Source organism: Hippoglossus hippoglossus, chromosome 23 (assembly GCF_009819705.1).
Source record: "Hippoglossus hippoglossus isolate fHipHip1 chromosome 23, fHipHip1.pri, whole genome shotgun sequence".
In the NCBI taxonomy this organism is placed as follows: domain Eukaryota; kingdom Metazoa; phylum Chordata; class Actinopteri; order Pleuronectiformes; family Pleuronectidae; genus Hippoglossus; species Hippoglossus hippoglossus.
The window spans coordinates 8,060,377-8,077,554 of record NC_047173.1 but is presented as its reverse complement, the minus strand read 5'-3'; the positions used below and the strand labels follow the sequence as shown (position 1 = coordinate 8,077,554).

At 41.9% G+C, this 17,178-nt stretch overlaps 4 protein-coding genes across 6 annotated transcripts; 2 read left to right on the top strand and 2 right to left on the bottom strand.

Moving 5' to 3' along the window:
* The first annotated feature begins 68 nt into the window (after positions 1–68).
* Positions 69–1,695, top strand: stmp1 (short transmembrane mitochondrial protein 1). The gene is made up of 3 exons (XM_034578436.1): positions 69–229; positions 518–571; positions 1,257–1,695. Exons 1-3 carry the CDS (start codon positions 215–217, stop codon positions 1,326–1,328), a joined length of 141 nt encoding a protein of 46 aa, XP_034434327.1. The 5' UTR covers positions 69–214; the 3' UTR covers positions 1,329–1,695.
* A 10-nt stretch (positions 1,696–1,705) lies between these two features.
* Positions 1,706–2,559, bottom strand: LOC117757365 (small lysine-rich protein 1). The gene is made up of 3 exons (XM_034578435.1): positions 2,457–2,559; positions 2,288–2,339; positions 1,706–2,162 (listed from the first exon to the last, which is right to left on the bottom strand). Exons 2-3 carry the CDS (start codon positions 2,288–2,290, stop codon positions 1,899–1,901), a joined length of 267 nt encoding a protein of 88 aa, XP_034434326.1. The 5' UTR covers positions 2,291–2,339; positions 2,457–2,559; the 3' UTR covers positions 1,706–1,898.
* Positions 2,560–3,885: 1,326 nt separating this feature from the next.
* dhx57 (DEAH (Asp-Glu-Ala-Asp/His) box polypeptide 57) lies at positions 3,886–13,694 on the bottom strand. 2 transcript variants are annotated; one of them, XM_034578422.1, is made up of 24 exons: positions 13,643–13,694; positions 12,756–12,968; positions 12,197–12,520; positions 11,817–12,020; positions 10,814–11,703; positions 10,521–10,705; positions 10,291–10,412; positions 9,815–10,010; positions 9,139–9,263; positions 8,834–8,967; positions 8,675–8,729; positions 8,342–8,553; positions 8,088–8,204; positions 7,900–7,996; positions 7,405–7,578; positions 7,072–7,272; positions 6,524–6,800; positions 6,340–6,435; positions 6,155–6,238; positions 5,783–5,920; positions 5,459–5,533; positions 5,227–5,361; positions 4,936–5,136; positions 3,886–4,533 (listed from the first exon to the last, which is right to left on the bottom strand). In XM_034578422.1, the coding sequence occupies exons 2-24, from the start codon at positions 12,962–12,964 to the stop codon at positions 4,390–4,392; spliced, it is 4,395 nt and encodes a 1,464-aa protein (XP_034434313.1). In that variant the 5' UTR covers positions 12,965–12,968; positions 13,643–13,694; the 3' UTR covers positions 3,886–4,389. The 2 variants fall into 2 exon arrangements, with proteins under 2 accessions (XP_034434313.1, XP_034434312.1); XM_034578421.1 differs by lacking the exon at positions 13,643–13,694 and adding an exon at positions 13,062–13,599.
* Positions 13,695–14,701: 1,007 nt separating this feature from the next.
* morn2 (MORN repeat containing 2) lies at positions 14,702–16,603 on the top strand. Of its 2 annotated transcripts, none has more exons than XM_034578434.1 (6): positions 14,702–14,906; positions 14,941–14,973; positions 15,347–15,397; positions 15,469–15,575; positions 15,697–15,833; positions 16,369–16,603. In XM_034578434.1, the coding sequence occupies exons 2-6, from the start codon at positions 14,967–14,969 to the stop codon at positions 16,469–16,471; spliced, it is 405 nt and encodes a 134-aa protein (XP_034434325.1). In that variant the 5' UTR covers positions 14,702–14,906; positions 14,941–14,966; the 3' UTR covers positions 16,472–16,603. The 2 variants fall into 2 exon arrangements, with proteins under 2 accessions (XP_034434325.1, XP_034434324.1); XM_034578433.1 differs by having other exon boundaries at positions 14,703–14,890; positions 14,927–14,973.
* The last annotated feature ends 575 nt before the right edge of the window (positions 16,604–17,178 follow it).

Genomic DNA, 17,178 nt, shown 5'->3' with positions numbered 1-17,178 from the left:
TCAAACAGAGGGAAAGACTACAAAATGGCGGCTAAGGAAAATATCGCGATAGTATGCTATCACGCGCATGCGTTCTTGCAGTGTTGGTGACAGGCTAACTGGTTAGCCTAGCTGCTCGGTCGGTTTTCACTCCAACTTCTAAACTCACCGTCTGTTTTTCAGTCAGCGGGTTGTTTAACTGTGGATAATTCGTTAACTACTTCGTTAAACCACCATGTTGCAGTTCCTGGTGAGTCAAATCAACATCGTCAGTCAAAATACCGATGTTTGTCAGGTCTTTTGAAAGATGTCAGCGAAGCTATCTTAGCTAATGTGTTAGCATAATGGGAACTATGTGTCAGTCGACTTAACCGTTGATTATCATGCTAATTCAAGTTGTCAGTTTCAATAAACTGTTTAAAATTAACCAACACAAAGTTAACACTTTACAACTACGTTGATTAAAGATGGACATACGTGTGAAGGTGATGTTCGTCATTAGATCATGTTAATGACATTTGTTTTGCCTCATCCTCAGGCTGGCTTCACTCTGGGGAATGTTGTGGGGATGTACCTCGCTCAGAACTATGATGTAAGTTTGTCGGATTTTTATCTTTATTCATAAACCTTCACAATTACATGTCAATAAGTGAAATAGGTGCTCTGCTTATCTCACTGTCACATATGGTCCTGCAGCCATCCTCACCCCACCCCAGTTATTGTGGTACACCCTGTTAGAACGAATACTTGCTAGTCTGAATTAAATCTTATCCTTTCAAGTGTTATTGATGTATGTGTTTTAGTGGTTAGGTGTTGTTTCAATAGTTGTTTGGAGATCCAGTCAAGGGTGTGGCTGGAGCCAATCCCAGCTGTCAATGAGTAAGAGGCTGGATACACCCAGGACAGGTTGCCAGTGTATTCAACATTTAGAGACTCACATTATTACCTACGGTCAATTAATAATCTCCAATTACCCTAATCACAATATGTATGTTTTTGGACTGAGGGTGGAAGCTGGAGTACTGTGAGGAAACCCATGTAGACTCAGGGAGAACATGCAAACCGAATCAGGATTATTTTTGAGGTGTCCACCACTGTGTCACCCTTTCTTGAACATATTGGAGATATTAGTAACACCTCAGTATAATGTAAAACTTTTTCTGAAACTGTTACAACAGAAACTGAAACATTATACCCTTCATGATTTCTTGCATTGTTTTAGAGCAGTGTACCTAAGGAACTGAGAACTGATACTAACCATACTGTTTCTTTCCTAGGTCCCAAACATAGCCAAGAAAATTGATGCGTTTAAGAAAGACGTGGAGGCCAAGAAGAAGCCTCCAGAGTGAGCAAAGCTGCACCTTGAGGGAAGCAAGAACAGATCGACTCTGCAGAGCAACTATTTATTTGACAGGGTTGTGATATGAGTGTACATTTGTTGAAAGGACTGATAAAATATGTATGATAATATCAACAGTGCCTGGAACAGTATTTGCTTCCATTAGTTTTATAGGCACATTCCCATTGTAGCCTATTTTTGTAAGATAATTTATATTACATGAGTGTGTATTTGCTCTTTTGTGTTGTATTCGACTACATTTAAGGAGATTCTTTCACAAAGCTTTCAAATTGTCAAAAACAGCTGGCAAACTTTTTATGATGTTTCAGTTAACAATTCTGAATCGGTCATCTTACAATAAATCTGATGATAAAAATATTAAGTCTTTGCCTCGTGGAATAAGTTTTGTTTAATGGTAAGATTTTAGTGAGGAACTGATGATTCACTACATTACTACTAGTTCCAGCTGGGGTACAAGTTTGTCCACTAGATGGTGCCATTACCAAGGTATAAAAATGTAACTATCAATATAATCTTAATGAAAAGAAAAACAGTTTTTCAGCTTTGGCAAAATTATGATCTACTTTTTCTTCTTCCGTTTGGTTCCCTTCTTCTTCCCTTTCTTCTTTTTGTTCGCATTTGGCCACCCAAAGCCTCTGAATGCCAGACAGTCCACTGCATTGTGGGAGATGTAGTAGATGTTCTCCCTGGCTGCTGGACTGAAGATGTCCCCCTCTGTCTTGGTGGTCTTGGCACTGGACGACCTCTTTTTAGGCGTTTTTAGACCGCCGGTCTTTTTGGCAGGACTAGAACTGTGGGACCTCGATTTCCTGGATTTGGTGGGCTTTGAAGAAAACATAAGACATTTACTCAGCTTAAGTTTGGATCCTTCACAAAGACCATATTGAATAGTTCACATTGAACTATTACATTACAAAAGGAGAAAAAAAAGTGCCAAATATACTTTACCATGGTGAAAAACGTCAAGGCTACTTCCAGTGTGATGAGGTTTTCTACCCATCTGCAAAATACAATACCCACACTATTGAATGCTCTAATAAGAAATCACATAAAACTCATTAAGACAAACAAGATGCTTTAGTAACAAACAAAGTAAGAGTGTATTCATGTATCTTACCAGCTCTGGACTTGGCAACGTTGTAAGTGGCAACTGAGTGGCTTCAACTTCGACAGTGATAACCCATTTGTTTACGTTCTGTCGTCATAGAGACAGAGTGGACTCGCTCATGAATGACGGGGGTTGGCCTCGTCCACATGCCTGTAAACTCCTACGTTGCATCCACGACAAAGCGAGTCTCCAAATACAACATTAAACTTAACTAGAAATTACAGATAAAATAAATCAAAAAGCATCTTTGGGTATCTTTATTTTTTTTATTTTTAGTGCAGTCAATTGAATCATTTGTCAAGATAGTAATTTTTCAGATTCTTTGGCCGCTCCCACCTAAATCTCCTGACTTAAAAAAACACTTGCATTCACATTGTAAAAGTGTGGTTCTGACATTATTGTAGCATTTAAATACATTCAGCAAATGTAAAAACTCATGCAGAAGCTCTTGATCTGTCCGTCATGCATCACATATATGTAATAAATATCCACAACAAGTGTGCACCTACTGTAGGAATAAGTCCAATATGGACCTAAGAAGTTCTCAGTTGTGAGCAAAACACACAACCTCCAATAAAAATGCAGTTTACAAACTGTATCTGACATTGAATTCAACAATCAATGTGCCGTTTTACTGCACAAACAGTAGTTGGTATGGAAAACAAGTGTCTTTTCTTTTTCTATTGGTATCAGAACAAACTGCAACAACACTGCTGGAGGTTTGTTGATCACCTGCATAGTCATGTTTTTCTTTCAAGGCAGAATTTGCTTTAAAAAGCCTCTGGTGAAGCATCACAATAAAACCTTTGTGTAAACTGATACTTGGTGGTAAATAAAGTGGTGACTGGGACGCCAGCAGTTAAGTGGTAGTTAAGTGGTACTTCAGATTATTTGTGGGGGGGGGGGGGTTCCAGAGAAGGGCTGTGAATTTGTCCCTCATCACTTAATGAAAATGTATTAGGAGGATTTCTTCATGACAAGTTGACATGTTTACAGCAAGAAAAAGCTGTTCCCATGTAAATACAGCCACCTGACCATCGTTTTAAACCAGACTTGATTGTGAACCTGCTCTTGAATCTCAACTTTTATCACCAAAAGTAACAACCTTGCTTCCTGACAGTTTTCTAATAACTATGAATTGTGGCAGAAATGAGCAGTAATTTTGGGACTCACACAAAATGTAATGTATGTATATGATGTATGTATAAATAAAGTATGTGTACTTTACTTAAGTAGATTTATTTAAGTACTTTTCACTTTCAGTAATCAATATCGAGAAGAAAAATGGACCAATCTGATTGGGCAGGTAACATTAGACCCCGCCTCCTGCAGCGCCAGCATCAATGGTGCAGAAACACAGCCGAGGCTTATCCATGATGATGTTACATTCGTAAAAATTAAATATGGTACTTTTCCTTAAGTTAAATGTTTGAATACTTCTTCCACTACTGCAGAGGACCTCCAATCAAGAACAAAATCTGCCCAGATAATCTGTCTCTAAAAAATACAAAGAAAATGGCATTATGTTTTCCGGGTGTACGTCAGTCCATGTGTCCCAACAGATGAACCGATTCGATTTTGATGGTCCAAGGGCAGGGTCCCAGTGGCCTAATAAAACATGTCTTTGGCCTTTTGAACATGATTTTTAAAGTTTGCCTTTCAGGAACTTCTTCAAATTTTGACCAGTTTGACTCAAAGATGAACTGATTTGATTTCAGTGGTCAAAAGGTCACCGTGACCTCATTCGAGTCTGGAAGAAAATGTATGTGTAGATTGACAGAGGCATGATGATAATCCTAGTTTTACCAGTGTTGAGGTTGTTTAGCCCGATTCCACATATTCAGATGTGTTATGTAGCAGAGCTGCTGGAACACAAAGACATTGGAACTTCATGCATTCTTAGCCCTTGATAGTGACAAAAAGGGTTTAATGAAGAGCGGAGCTACTGTGTGGTGATGAGGTTGACAATCATGCGGATGATGCTGGAGCCGCGGGGGCAGTTGCACAGGTCCATGTTTGGGCTCCTGATCTTGTCCTCGAGCAGCTGGTCCAGCTCCATGCGCAGCTCCTTCACCAACTCGGCCACCTGGGTACAACAAACACAACACATGTTACAGAGCCAAGGTCATCTGTAAATTTCTGGTTGCATAAACAAGCATTTATCTTAACACAAACTATAATTAATTTATAAAGATATTTTCATTAGAATTATGCTCATACTAAATAATCTTTTAAAATGTAAATATATGTGGCTGTCGTTAGTATTCTTTGGAGTCCCTGTAAAACTCCAAATCTTGGAAGAACATTACAAAAAGTTTACAAACAGCTTCTAAACTGAGCATTGGATTTTGTTTTGCTTATCATAAATAGATCACTGTGTTTCCCAATTTTCACAAAAAATAAAAAAATTGGAATAGTCCTTTCAGGGAGAAGGGAAATTCCAACTCAGTGATTCAAGTTGTTTTATTTATTTTTTCTTATCCCTAACCTGATGAGAAGAGGCAGCAAATCGGATCCATCCGTCGTCCAGGGAGATAATGTACTCTCCCTTGAACAGCTCCATGTTGACCTGACCGCCTCCAAACAGCACCAGCGGGTAAACGGACACCATGGTGCAGTCCCTGATGAAGACGCGGCTCGTTTTCACCTTTTCGTGGTAAACCAGGTAGGGGCTGTTGTAGTGACGAACCTGGAAGACCAAAAAGAGTCACAGGGCTTGTTCTTATTTCTCTTTTTTATCTATTGAATATAATCCTCTAAATTTGCTTTTCTATCTCACCAAGTAGTTGACAGACGAGGGGTGCATGTGGACGCAGCCGTCGTTCTTGGTCATGAAGCGAAGCTCGTTGGCTTTAGGCTGCATCTTCATCGCTCCTTTGCTGGTCATCTTGTAGTTTCCCTGAGGAGCTCGTACCTGGATCACAGCATCAAACACAGGAGTGTGAAGGTAAGTAGGGGATATTACTGGATTTAAGTTTTCCATTAAATTAACAGCGATAATGAAAATCCACCTGGACCACGTTGGGATAGAGGGCAGCACACAGCATGGCAGACATCAGGCGAATGTTGTCTGAGTTCAGGTTTGCCTGGAGGGACGACATGCAGCGTTATGCATCTTCTGTTTTTCTTCAACACGACGGCAAGAATGAGTCAAAAAATATCTGTGCATTTGACAGCCACCTTTTTTACATATTCTATTTATTGGTATTTAGCAAGTAACAACACAACCAAACAAATCCCTACTCACAACCAACCCTCACCAACATCCTCTCATGGCAACAAAGACACAAGATTAAATAAATAATAGACAAAGACAAAGTATGTGTGTGTGTTACCTCAGGGCCAGTGGCGTCTAGAACACCATCAGAGCCATTAGAGCACATGCGCTCTATAAACCTGGCCCTCAGTCCCTCCTTGATGAAGCCGATGTCTGACAGCAGCTCAGCAAACTGCCTCTTCAGACTGGCGATCTCCTGCACAAGGAAAAATATTCAAACACAATTAAACTCAAGTGCAAGATTCACATCTACTAAAACGTAAGTTTTCAGATAACGGGAGGTTTAGAATTGAGTACTGTTGGCAGATGTGGTAAATCCAGTAAAATAAACAGTTCTCTACAACCCGGCTAGCCGAACAGGAACTCTACAGTAACAGCATTACACTATTGTAGAAGAGAAGTGAGCCTCAGACAGCACACACAGTCTGACCTGTAAGCCTCGCCATGACAGGAAGTTTTCCCTGCAGTAAGCAAAGCCGGCCCCTTTACTACTTTTTGCAGCGGAGCACCATCCCTGCAACAGAGGGAGAATCCATCACATCGGAACACATGCTACATCCAATATTTTTACATATCAATACTGTGCTTTAAATTTTAAATAATCCCTGTCGGTACCTTATATGCTTGTAACAAAGCAAGATGGTCGCTGTTGTTCAACGCGAAGGCCAATTTCCTCTCATTGGCTTCATCTCGCTTATCCCATGGAGACACCTGGAAGAGAGAGGACAAACTAAAGAGGCTATTTTTATAGCATAAAAACATTCAGGTCAATAATAATCATGATGTTTAGTTTCCTTACAAAAGGTGATTTGAAGGCCAGGCTGGCAGCGATGGTGAGCGCCGGGTCGAGGCAGCGGAAGATGGCGCCAAATAGAATCAGTTTCCCAATACGCACGTCAACGGGAAGGCAGGCCAGGTGGTAGCCCAGCGGGGTCAGCATCTCGTCTGCAGTTAAAGCTCCCAGGTCCTGCAGGCGCTGCTTGGCTGCTTCCAAGCTTTCCATCGCCGGGGGTTCGATGAGCCGAGTGAAGACCGACTCCAAATTCTGCTCAGCAAACACGTCCAGGATTTTGATCCTGTCATAGAGAGAGGGTAGTAAATATTAGCACGGGTAACAACTGTTTTGCATGTTCTTGACAAAACCTCAGGTAAGGCCTAGCAGAAGAAAGGATTGCCTCATGAAGCAGGCAGATTAGACAAAGCCCAACATGTCCCAGCCATGTTCTCAGGTGAGATTTTCATAAATCATAAATCCTGATACCCTATTGTACATAAACCTCTATTTGTATCAAAAGAGACGACAAAGCAGGTTAGCATTGTGTGCAAAGAGCAAACAGATGGAGGTACCTGAGGGAGAGCTGCTCCAGAGGCACTCTCTGGATCTCCGGCAGCTGTTGCTCCGACAGCTGGTGTTGGAAGCAGTGACTGGTGAAGAGGTGGAAGCAGACTCCTGAGGCCACGCGACCCGCTCGACCCTTCCTCTGCAGCGCGTTGGCCCGTGAAACCCATGAGTCCTCAAGGCTCTCCATGCTTTTCGATGCATCATACCTGAAAATACAACCAAAATCGGAATAAAATATAATATATCATATGTAATTAAGTGTCAAATTATTTAATCAAAAATGTACATACAATACATCAAAATGATATCATTTCAATTTAGGTGAAACTTTAGATGACCTTTTCTCCTTCATCTTGCCAGAGTCGATCACATAAACCACGTCGTCAATGGTTACAGAGGTCTCTGCGATGTTGGTGGAGATGATAATCTTTGTGGTGCCCTGAGGTGGCCGACTGAAAACTGCCTCCTGCTCCTCGTTGGACAAGGTTGAGTGGAGTGGGTACACCACACACCTGATGTGAAGACACACACACATTACAATTTGACTAGTAGCTAGTAACTATTCATTTACCACTTTACTTCACTTTGGAAATGACACTAAATAATTCTGTACAACAAATTATTTTACCAAAATAGATTGCTGACATCTGATATTTCGCAGTTTAAATATGAAAGTAAGTCCAATGTCATTTTTTGTGTTCAGGAAATAAAAGATCAAAGTAAATAAAGTCTAGAATACATGAATTTGGATGTGATATATCTCTCTGTAAATAATGAACAATAAAACAAACAAGTTACTGCAAACACTCTCACACACTCATTTCAACACAGACCTGGTTGTCCCCCTGTTGTTGAACATTCTGTTGGACTGGAGCTGTTCATAGAGCATCTTGATCTCAGCCAGGCCTGGCAAGAACACCAGCACTGCACCTGGAGACAGAAACACAACTAAACTAAACACAGGATTCAAAGCAACAAGTACACCGAGTATTCAGTGTGGTTTTTTTTTTGTATTTCTTACCTGGAGGGTAGTTGTGTTTTCCATCTACAATCCACTCCAGCAGACTCTCCACCAGGTCCATGTTGATCTTGTCCAGGTCCATCGCAGAAATCGTCTTCAGCACAGACTTCTTAGTATCTGAATTAATAACGAAAACAAAATGTGATGCTAATGCATGGATGTGCACGAGCAGTTTATGTGAATATGACCTAGGATGTGCAGTTTGAGACCCTAAACAACATCAATTCTATTTATGATGTTTGTTCTCAACTCACCTCTGTATCTGACCGTAAGGTCCTGCAGGCTGAGCTGCTGGTCTGGGATCGAGTCTTTGACAAAGTCCTTCTTACTGAAGGACATGCAGTTCCACATGTCGTCACCCAAGTCGTCCACCATGTTCCTCGGCTCTACTTTGCTCGTTCGTCCACCAGTAGAAGTATTGTGTTTCCCTGAGCGCATGTAAGGGCTGCCATCCTCAATGACATAACTAGGAAAATAAATCAAAGTAAAGTGTATCAGAGACAAAACAAGTCCTAGATAATTAATTATGTTCTTTTTCTAAAACGATTCCAAGTTGAATTTACTGAAATGTAGGAGAATTTATTTACCCAGTTTTAGCCAAGGCATCTTCCAGATAAAACTGGTCGACAGGAAAAGTTCGCCCTGGAACGAGATATATGTTCATTTAGGGGGGAAAAAGCAGCAAAATGACATGCGAGAGGAATATGATGCAGGTTATGTTGTACAATAGACACTGCATGTATTACCTGGTATATGGATAGAGGGACAGCCATAAAAGTATTCAGAAAAGAGTTTGGCATTAAGTGTGGCACTCATGAGAATGATCTTCAAGTCCGGTCTCTGAACAATCAGGTCTTTGAGCACCAACAGCAGGAAGTCACTGATAAAAAAAGAAAGAAAAACAGCCATTAAAAAGTGTGTGAATATATTTATTTTTAGAAGGGATTGAATACATTTCCAAAGATGTGAAGTAAGATCCAAACACGCATGATGGAGAGTATGAATGCTCATGTTCTGTGCTGTACTGTATAAGTGATCTGCGCAGTCTCACCTCTCCTCCGTGCGCTCGTGCACCTCATCCACAATGACGTGCGTGGTGCCTGTGAGGTCGGCCTCTCCCTCGAGTCTCCTCAGTAACACACCTGTAGTGCAGTACAGGAGTCTGGTGGCAGACGTCTGAAAAGAAGACCAGCCAGTGATCATTTATTTGGGTCAAATCACTGCTTTTTAGCACCTCAACATTCAAACTGTGATGTAAGTGTAGTTCTGTAATAAATTGATCACTAACTGCTACCTTTGGTGACCAATTCTAAAATATATGGGTTTTTGCAATTCACATTAAATGTTTATAATCACTCAATATACTGTTAAGATAAATATGAAACTGAAAAAGAGCTTTCAAATTATTCACTCTGTGACCTATAGTAAAAGGAGATATGACCAAAGTCAGTCCTCACAAAAAGGTAAAACTCCATGAGCCCATATCTCCCTTAATTAGATCCATGACACGTTAAATTTGATTCCATAGGTTTATCATGTGACAGCATTAAAATCTTTGACGTGCATCCCAAAAGTGTGATGATTTGACACAGAATGACCCAGTTGTTTGCTACTGACGTTTTGTTGGTGATTTCAAAATGTCATGTTCACGACATTACAGAATTTGATTTGTTGATTCCAACTTAATAATATTATAAACTTGATGTATATGCAGAATAAGTTCATACCCTGACGCTCTCCAGACGGATCTGATATCCCACGGAGTTGCCCAGTTTCTCTGCTCGCTCCTGTGCCACTCGCTGGGCCACAGAGATGGCAGAAATACGGCGTGGTTGGGTACAGATAATGTTGGCCACCTGACCAGCTGGACCACTTAATGAGGCGTCCAGAATAAATTGAGGGATCTGAGTGGTCTTACCACACCTGCAGAGAGATACATACAAAATAAAACTCAATAGAATCATACAGAGAGTGTGGAATAGAATGAGTGGGCATGTTTTGTCTGTTACTTTAAATAAATGCTCAGGTTTTTTTTTTAATATCCAATGGATCTAATGATGTAGTATGCTAATGAGCAGCAGCAATTCTGGGCTCATTTCAGTTTTATCTTTCCTTAAATCAATCCAAATAAAGATTGCGTGAATAGTACTTCCTCTGTACGAATCTTTGTGAAAGCAAATACTTGTTTCTCTGTGTGACCCACCCTGTCATCCCGCTGACCACCAGCACCTGACACCGGTCCAAAATGTCGAGGATGTTCTCTTTTTCTTGCCAAGCCGGCAGGTTCCTCCTCTGCTCCAGCATGGACCTGAAGCGCCTGGATGACTGGGTGAAGAGAAGCAGGAGAGAACAGCAATACATTATAATAGATTGAGAGTAGGAAAATTATGTAAAGTAAGAATATATAAACCAATCAAAGCAGTTCTCTTTTACCTTTTTCATGTGGAACTCTCGACACAGTTTGCCGTTTTCTTGCAGTACGTTGTCTAACCTTGGGTTGTGCTTAGTCACCATCTTCTTCCTCAGATTGACGTAACTCTCGCTAACAACAGGAACAGCCTCGTTTTCTTCATCTTCATCTCTCTCGTCCAGCTCCTCTACCTCCACTGTCTCTTTCACTGTAAAGACGGCAGTGAATGATTTAATACAGAAGCACATAAACACAATACTCGGCTGTATTAAATGAAAACAGGCTCTAAATTTAGTAAATCAACTTTTTGACTCACAATCTAAGGGTCTTTGGTTGTTGGGTGGAGCAGTCCTTCTGCTGTGAGAGCGATTATTACTACTAGTACTACTACTCCTGCTTTCCTCTGCTGTACTGCTCCTCACACTCTTACTCTTAGCTACGGCGAGAGAGGGGGGAGGAACCGACAAAACAGGCGGTGGCGTGCTGTATTTGTGGTGACTGACAGCCAGCAGCTCCTTCATGGTAGCTTCATCTTCACACAAGGTAGTCAGATTGTAAACAACAGGCTCGCTGCTCTTTGCCGAAGAGAGTGCCTCTTCAAATAATCTCTCGGTCACGCTGAGCCTCCCTGGGGCTCCGATAGATTCATTGTTGGTGCTGAAGGCGACTATCGGTGCCTGAAATGGGTAACGATTTCCTTTGGGGAAACGGATTTCCAGTTCATACTCGGGAGAAGAAGAGCTGCTGAATCCAGGCTGACTTGGGCCCGTTGGGTCTGGGGAACCAGACCTCCCTTTGTCAGGAAGTTGGTGTTTGAACTTGCATTTGTCTCCAAAGCGGCAGCCTTGCCCTTTCATGTAGAATCTGCAGACGTCACGGATGTGAACAGGTCTTCCACCACCTTGACTCTCCCGCTTCTTGCCATTGTTGACTGGGAGAAATGAGAGGTCCAGGCTCACTACCCACACTGCGTTACTAATGCGCTCAGTGAAGCGGTCACCAAAAATTGCAGTGAGAACCAGAGCTTCCTCCTGCCTCTGGCTGAAACACTCATCCATAGGCACTCCCTTGAGGTTGTCAGGGGACACTGCTTTCTGGCCGTAGCGCTCACTGAAGACCTGGTGGAGGAGCTGTTCCAAAGTGGCCCCAAATTCCCCCCCACCAGATTCGAGAGCCAGCTTACTGCGTTCCCTGTCAAACCCAAACCTACAGAGAGGAAATGGGAGAAACTAGAGATTAATTTCACAAAAGCAAGATGATTGTCAAAGCTTCAAACATCCAAAATCTGCAAAAAGAGAAAACACAGGTCTGAACATTACCTGCAGAGTTTGCCTATGGCAAATAAAGAGATGATAGGTTCAGGGGCAGGCCGTTCATCATCAGACTCTGTGTCATACAATGGACTCTCTGCTCTCTCCACAGGCTCATCATTAGTGGTCCAAAACTGGCCTTCATCACGGTGATCCAACTCATCATATTCCTCCTCATCAGCTTCTCCCCCCGAATAATCTGAACCTTCTTCACTGAGGAAGAGAGGATGGTGTTAAACCATGTGGACTTATAGTCACCCATAAAAGCTCCTTTCTAACTGTAAGATCATATTAATCTGTTGAAAAAGACAAATTTGAATGTTTTTTGCCATTTTTAACAGTTAATTTGATCAAGCCTATTCCATGCACATTTACTAGAGTGTACTTACTCATAGGGATCATAAGAGTCTTGTGTCTGCAGATCCCGCAGCAGCTCCTTGAGCTGTTCTTGGTTCTCATTGGTCATGAAAATCCTTTGCAAGGGCATGGAGCTCACCTCCAACCTGCTGCTATCAACTGGTTTTGGGCTCATCCTGATTCTCGCCAGGGAGCTCGGGAGAGCTTTAGGAAAGCCCCTACTTTTCCCATCGCTTCTGCCATTTAGATCCTTTCGTCCCCTCCCTCCCCTTCCTCTGCCTCCATCCCTGCCTCCATCCCTGCCTCCAGCACGACTGCCACCAGCACGACTGCCACCGCCTCGTGGTTTCTGAGGTCTGGAGATAGAGCCAGGTAAACAGAGAGATGAAGGGGAGAGGATGAAATGAGGACATCAGGATAATTATTTTAAACATCTGATTCATGAATGATTTGCTGTTTTGCAACAGAAGACAAAACAAATAAACACAACTGAGTAAAACACAAATGGGAACAAAACAAACACAAGAATGTGATCATTTAGAATCTGATATGAATATGATATAAATGATTTCTTCCTAAATCCATTCATACCTGCTGGAATGAGAAGGTCCAAAATCAAGGCTAAAATCATCATCGTCGTCATCGTCCCATCGACCAGCTCCACCTTTCCTACCAGCACCACCACCTCCACCTCCACCGCCACCTCCACCTCCACCTCCACGACCTCCACCACCTCCTCTTGGCTTGTTAAATTTGCCCCCCCCTCTGTTTGGCTTCCCGCCTCTTCTCCTCGCACTCATTTCTCTGTGAAAACATGAATGCAGCAGTCAGATCACAGGCAACAACACGTTATGGACTAAAAAACTATGGGCTACTGAAAACACACTACTGACAAACCAAAGAAAACTCACCTGAGATCAGTGTCCCCTCATAGAAGCCAACAATCTGTGAAGAGAGGCAGCAGGTGTGTTTAGATGAGCTGCTAGTTTTGGGCTGAGCAGCTACTGTACATCACCCAGCGCAGCGCCTGACTGTGAGGTGGCTCTCTCCTCTCTGGGACTCTAGTGCGAGCAGCGAGCTGGTGGCTGACACGCAGCGCCGGTGGCTACTGTTATACAACACAAACCGAGCACGCAGCCCGTGACAACCCCACAGAGAAGCGATGGCCTTTTAACTCCACCCTCGGCAAACTCTCAGTGGGTTTTATTAGCTTAAGATACACAAGAGCAGGGCACACCTCGTTTTCGGGGATTCAGACGTGTGGTCGAGTTAGTTTCAAGTGTCACGCTTTAGCTAGCTAGCAGGCTACACTCCTCACTTTTGGGTTAACGAGCTAGCGTTAGCGCAGCTGAGAGGAGCGGCCTCACAAGTCCAGTTGAAAGAGTAACATGCTTAAGAACACTATAAACATATATTTAGATGCATTACAACAGATACAGTTCTTTAAAAAACTAAGTTCAGCACAAGTGGAGACAGACCTGTGATCAGCTGTGGAAACACCGGCACCCTGCAGCTCTTTGATTGGTCCAAACTCGGAGTTCAAAGTTTCCCTTCCGGTGTCCATGGGAGCGAGGATGTATTAAAAACTTTCTTAAATATCTGAATTAAAAAAAAATGTGGATGTTGCTTTACTAAACTAAATTTGACATGTGTTGAGTTAAAAACGTGACGCTGTTTAAAAAAATGCATTTTATAAAACCCTGGCAAACCCGTCACCATGGTAACAGCAGTTTGTCTCGAGCAGCCAGCTCAAATCGTGGCAGCGGTAGGTCGTAGAGGCACTTCCGGTGTCAACAGAAACTGCCACTGATGTCTTTGCTGCCTTTGATACCAGTGTAGCATCAAAGGCATCAAAGGCAGCAGCCTTTGCTGGGTATCACTGTCGCTGATACTGTGCCTGAGTAAACTGTGATAAAACAAAGGAAACATTTTAATGTTTATCCTTGCCTTAAATTCTACATAAGATGGCGAATAACTCCACGAAAGCAATGATGCACAGAGATGCAACTGCTCTTTAGCAATATATTGACTACAACTGTACCAAAGTTGATAGAAATACCACAAAGGAACAAAGTTTTCAGTAACGGTAGGACCAGGCACACTTTCCATTTATATTTATTCTCTCTAGGCTGAATAAAAGATTCAGTGTTTTTGTGTTACAAGACAGCAAAGAGAGACGCACAAAATGTTACTTTCCAATTGCATATAAACCATTTACAGTTGTATTTACTATCATAAGATAGCTGAGAGGTACAGCCTCACAAGTCCAGTTGAAAGAGTAACATTAATAACAAGTTCACAACAAGTGGAGACAGACCTGTGATCAGCTGTTGAATCACCGGCAGCCCGCAGCTCTTTGATTGGTCCAAACTCGGGGGTTTAAAGTTTCACTTCCGGTGTCCGTGGGAGCGAGGATATATAAAACCCTTTTTAAATATGTGAATTAAGAAAAAATCTGGATGTTGTTGTATTGACATGTGTTGATTTAAGTGACGCTGTTTAAAAAAATAACTTTTCTATAACCCTGGCAAACCCGTCACCATGGTAACAGCAGTTTGTGTCGAGCAGCAGCAACACAGACAGATGAGCTCTTTATCTCTTATTTTATTTATGTTATTTGAGGGTAATTTAGTAAACGAAGCAATATATTTTATTCCACAACTTTTCAATTGGTCATTTGACAGAAATTACCAGGTTTACACCGCGTTTCCTGTCGGTGCTGATCCAGAGAGAGAGAGAGAGAGAGAGAGAGAGAGAGAGAGAGAGAGAGAGAGACCTGCCAGCTGAGAGAAAGAACCACAGATGTCTGGTAGGGTCTCACTCACACACACACACACACACACACACACATTTTATTGACTTACATTGATTTCCTACTATAACATCAAGCTTACTTTCTACTTGCTTAACCCTAACCCTTGACCTAACATTGACCTAAACCTATACTCTTAACCTGACATTAACTTAAACCTATACTCTTAACCTATCTACAATTCACATCTTTCCCATAACCTCAGTGTTTGTACCAGAAAAAAAAACGCACACACATGCCTAATTTCATTTCTTTTCACTTTCAGAAGAAGAAGGAAAGTGATCCTTTAAATCATGATAAATATCCAAGTTTCAAACATAGAAATAGAAAATCTGACAGTTAAAGTAAATATGTGTGTGTTTGTTTGCAGGGGAAGAAGTGATCAAGGTTTCCTTCATCTTTCCAAATGGAGACAGATATGGTGAGCATTTGATGATCAAGTAAGACAGTTACATTGCACAGGTCTTTTTTTAACTTCTCTACCTCCCACAGAGGGGGAGTCCTTCAAGTCTGCCTCCGGAGTAATGGTGAGAACTGGTGTTGGTAAACAGACCACAGCAAATTGGATTGTATACACTGGAGAGTGGCATGAGGACAAGGTAATGCAACAACTACATGTCTCAATGGCCCGCGGGCATCTGTGACTCAAGCCTGGATGCTTGTGTTTTCTCTGGGGTGAGTCACGCTTGTTCTCTGTCCTTCTCCCCACAAACCCCACAGATGCACGGCAGAGGGACCCTGCAGTTTCCCTCTGGAGTCATGTACGAAGGAGAATTCAAAGACAACATGTTCCACGGCACGGGGACATATACTTTCAGAGATGGCTCCACTTACAAAGGTCAATTTCACAAGAACAGGTAAGAAGAAGTCCGTTTAGACACCCATTTTGTTTTTTTGAGTTTTCACATTAATATACTGTAGTTGAGGGTTATAATACAACAGCAGCTGTAAGGCCCCTGTTCCATATCAGTCGATTAACAGTCAATTGGCAGATAAATAATCACTGTTTGTTTACTAATCAATTTTGCAATGTTATTTTGTGCTGCCTGTGATTTTTTCTTTGTCTTATGCGATAAGTAAGTAAATCAGAACATTTGGGTTTTGCACTGTTGCTTGAACATGGGATAAGCATTTCTTAATATTTATCGAGAAAAATAATCAGTTAATTGATAACGACAGTAATTATTAGATGCAGCCCTTGTATACTTCCCCACTATTATCCCCCATATATGGTTCAGAGACAGGACATTATTTTAAGACAGCACCAGCCATGTTTCTGTTATTGATTTTCAAAGTTAAATAAAACATTTTCCTCCAAACTCTTTCCATTTTTTCTTTTTCTTATCGATGTCTTAATATCTTACGGATGATTGAACTGATGTGTGTTTCTAGGTTGAAGGGAGATGGAGCTTTCACTAACACACAAGGCCTGGTTTGGACGGGAGAGTTTCACATCAAAGCAGCTCTGGGCCTGATGATGCACCACAATGTTTAGGCAAGAGCCAACATTATCGTTCTGCTGTGTACAAAATATTGTACAATAATTTATATTGTGAATCAGAAAATATTTTTTCCATGTAGGAATTATATTCTACAGATTTGTGAATTAAATACTGACTGATGATCACATCCATGTGTTTGTGTGTATTTTTTTCTTAAATAGCCATGCAACCAGTGAGTCATGTATCTTCCCCCTGAGTCACGCTCTCAGCTCTGTATCCTGCTCTACTGGTTGTGTTGCTCAGACAAGAGTGTGTGTTTGTGTGAGCAGGAAATATCACTCAGGGGTTATTTTTTCTTACCATAATTCACTTTTATGTAGCTGTGAGAGAAAAAGTGCATTAGCTGTACGACTCAAATAAATCCAGGACATTTTCTGTCAAGTTATTTCTTTGCAAACTTTTTGTTTAGTTGCTTCGACCCCACTTTAGTTTTGACTAACTATGCGTGAGTAAAACCTCAACATTTGAATCATCTTTCCCTGGTTATACACTGTATCTTGACTCTGAGGCTGAACGACAAGCACAGGGCCGTTTTACATCACAGGGGGGCATATGCTCACAACCCCATTCGCAGCAGCTGTACCCGAACTGTTGGAACATTGGCCCGAGGAAGTGTGTGATGCGAGTGAGTGGTCAGTGTGACCTTCACTGTGTGCGTGTGTGTGTGTGTGTGTGTAACCCAGCTCTCCCACTCGCTGTC

What these genes read in the sequence shown, in the direction of transcription:
- stmp1 (XM_034578436.1), top strand. An exon ending in ACCTCGCTCAGAACTATGAT is followed by an intron (nt 572 to 1,256) that starts GTAAGTTTGTCG and finishes TTTCTTTCCTAG; the next exon opens with GTCCCAAACATAGCCAAGAA.
- morn2 (XM_034578434.1), top strand. An exon ending in TCCAAATGGAGACAGATATG is followed by an intron (nt 15,398 to 15,468) that starts GTGAGCATTTGA and finishes TACCTCCCACAG; the next exon opens with AGGGGGAGTCCTTCAAGTCT. An exon ending in GGTCAATTTCACAAGAACAG is followed by an intron (nt 15,834 to 16,368) that starts GTAAGAAGAAGT and finishes GTGTGTTTCTAG; the next exon opens with GTTGAAGGGAGATGGAGCTT.
- dhx57 (XM_034578422.1), bottom strand. Translation starts at nt 12,964, where the DNA reads ATGAGTGCGAGGAGAAGAGGCGGGAAGCCAAACAGAGGGGGGGGCAAA. An exon ending in GTGGTCAGCGGGATGACAGG is followed by an intron (nt 10,011 to 10,290) that starts GTGGGTCACACA and finishes ATCTCTCTGCAG; the next exon opens with GTGTGGTAAGACCACTCAGA. An exon ending in TGTCATGGCGAGGCTTACAG is followed by an intron (nt 5,921 to 6,154) that starts GTCAGACTGTGT and finishes TTCCTTGTGCAG; the next exon opens with GAGATCGCCAGTCTGAAGAG.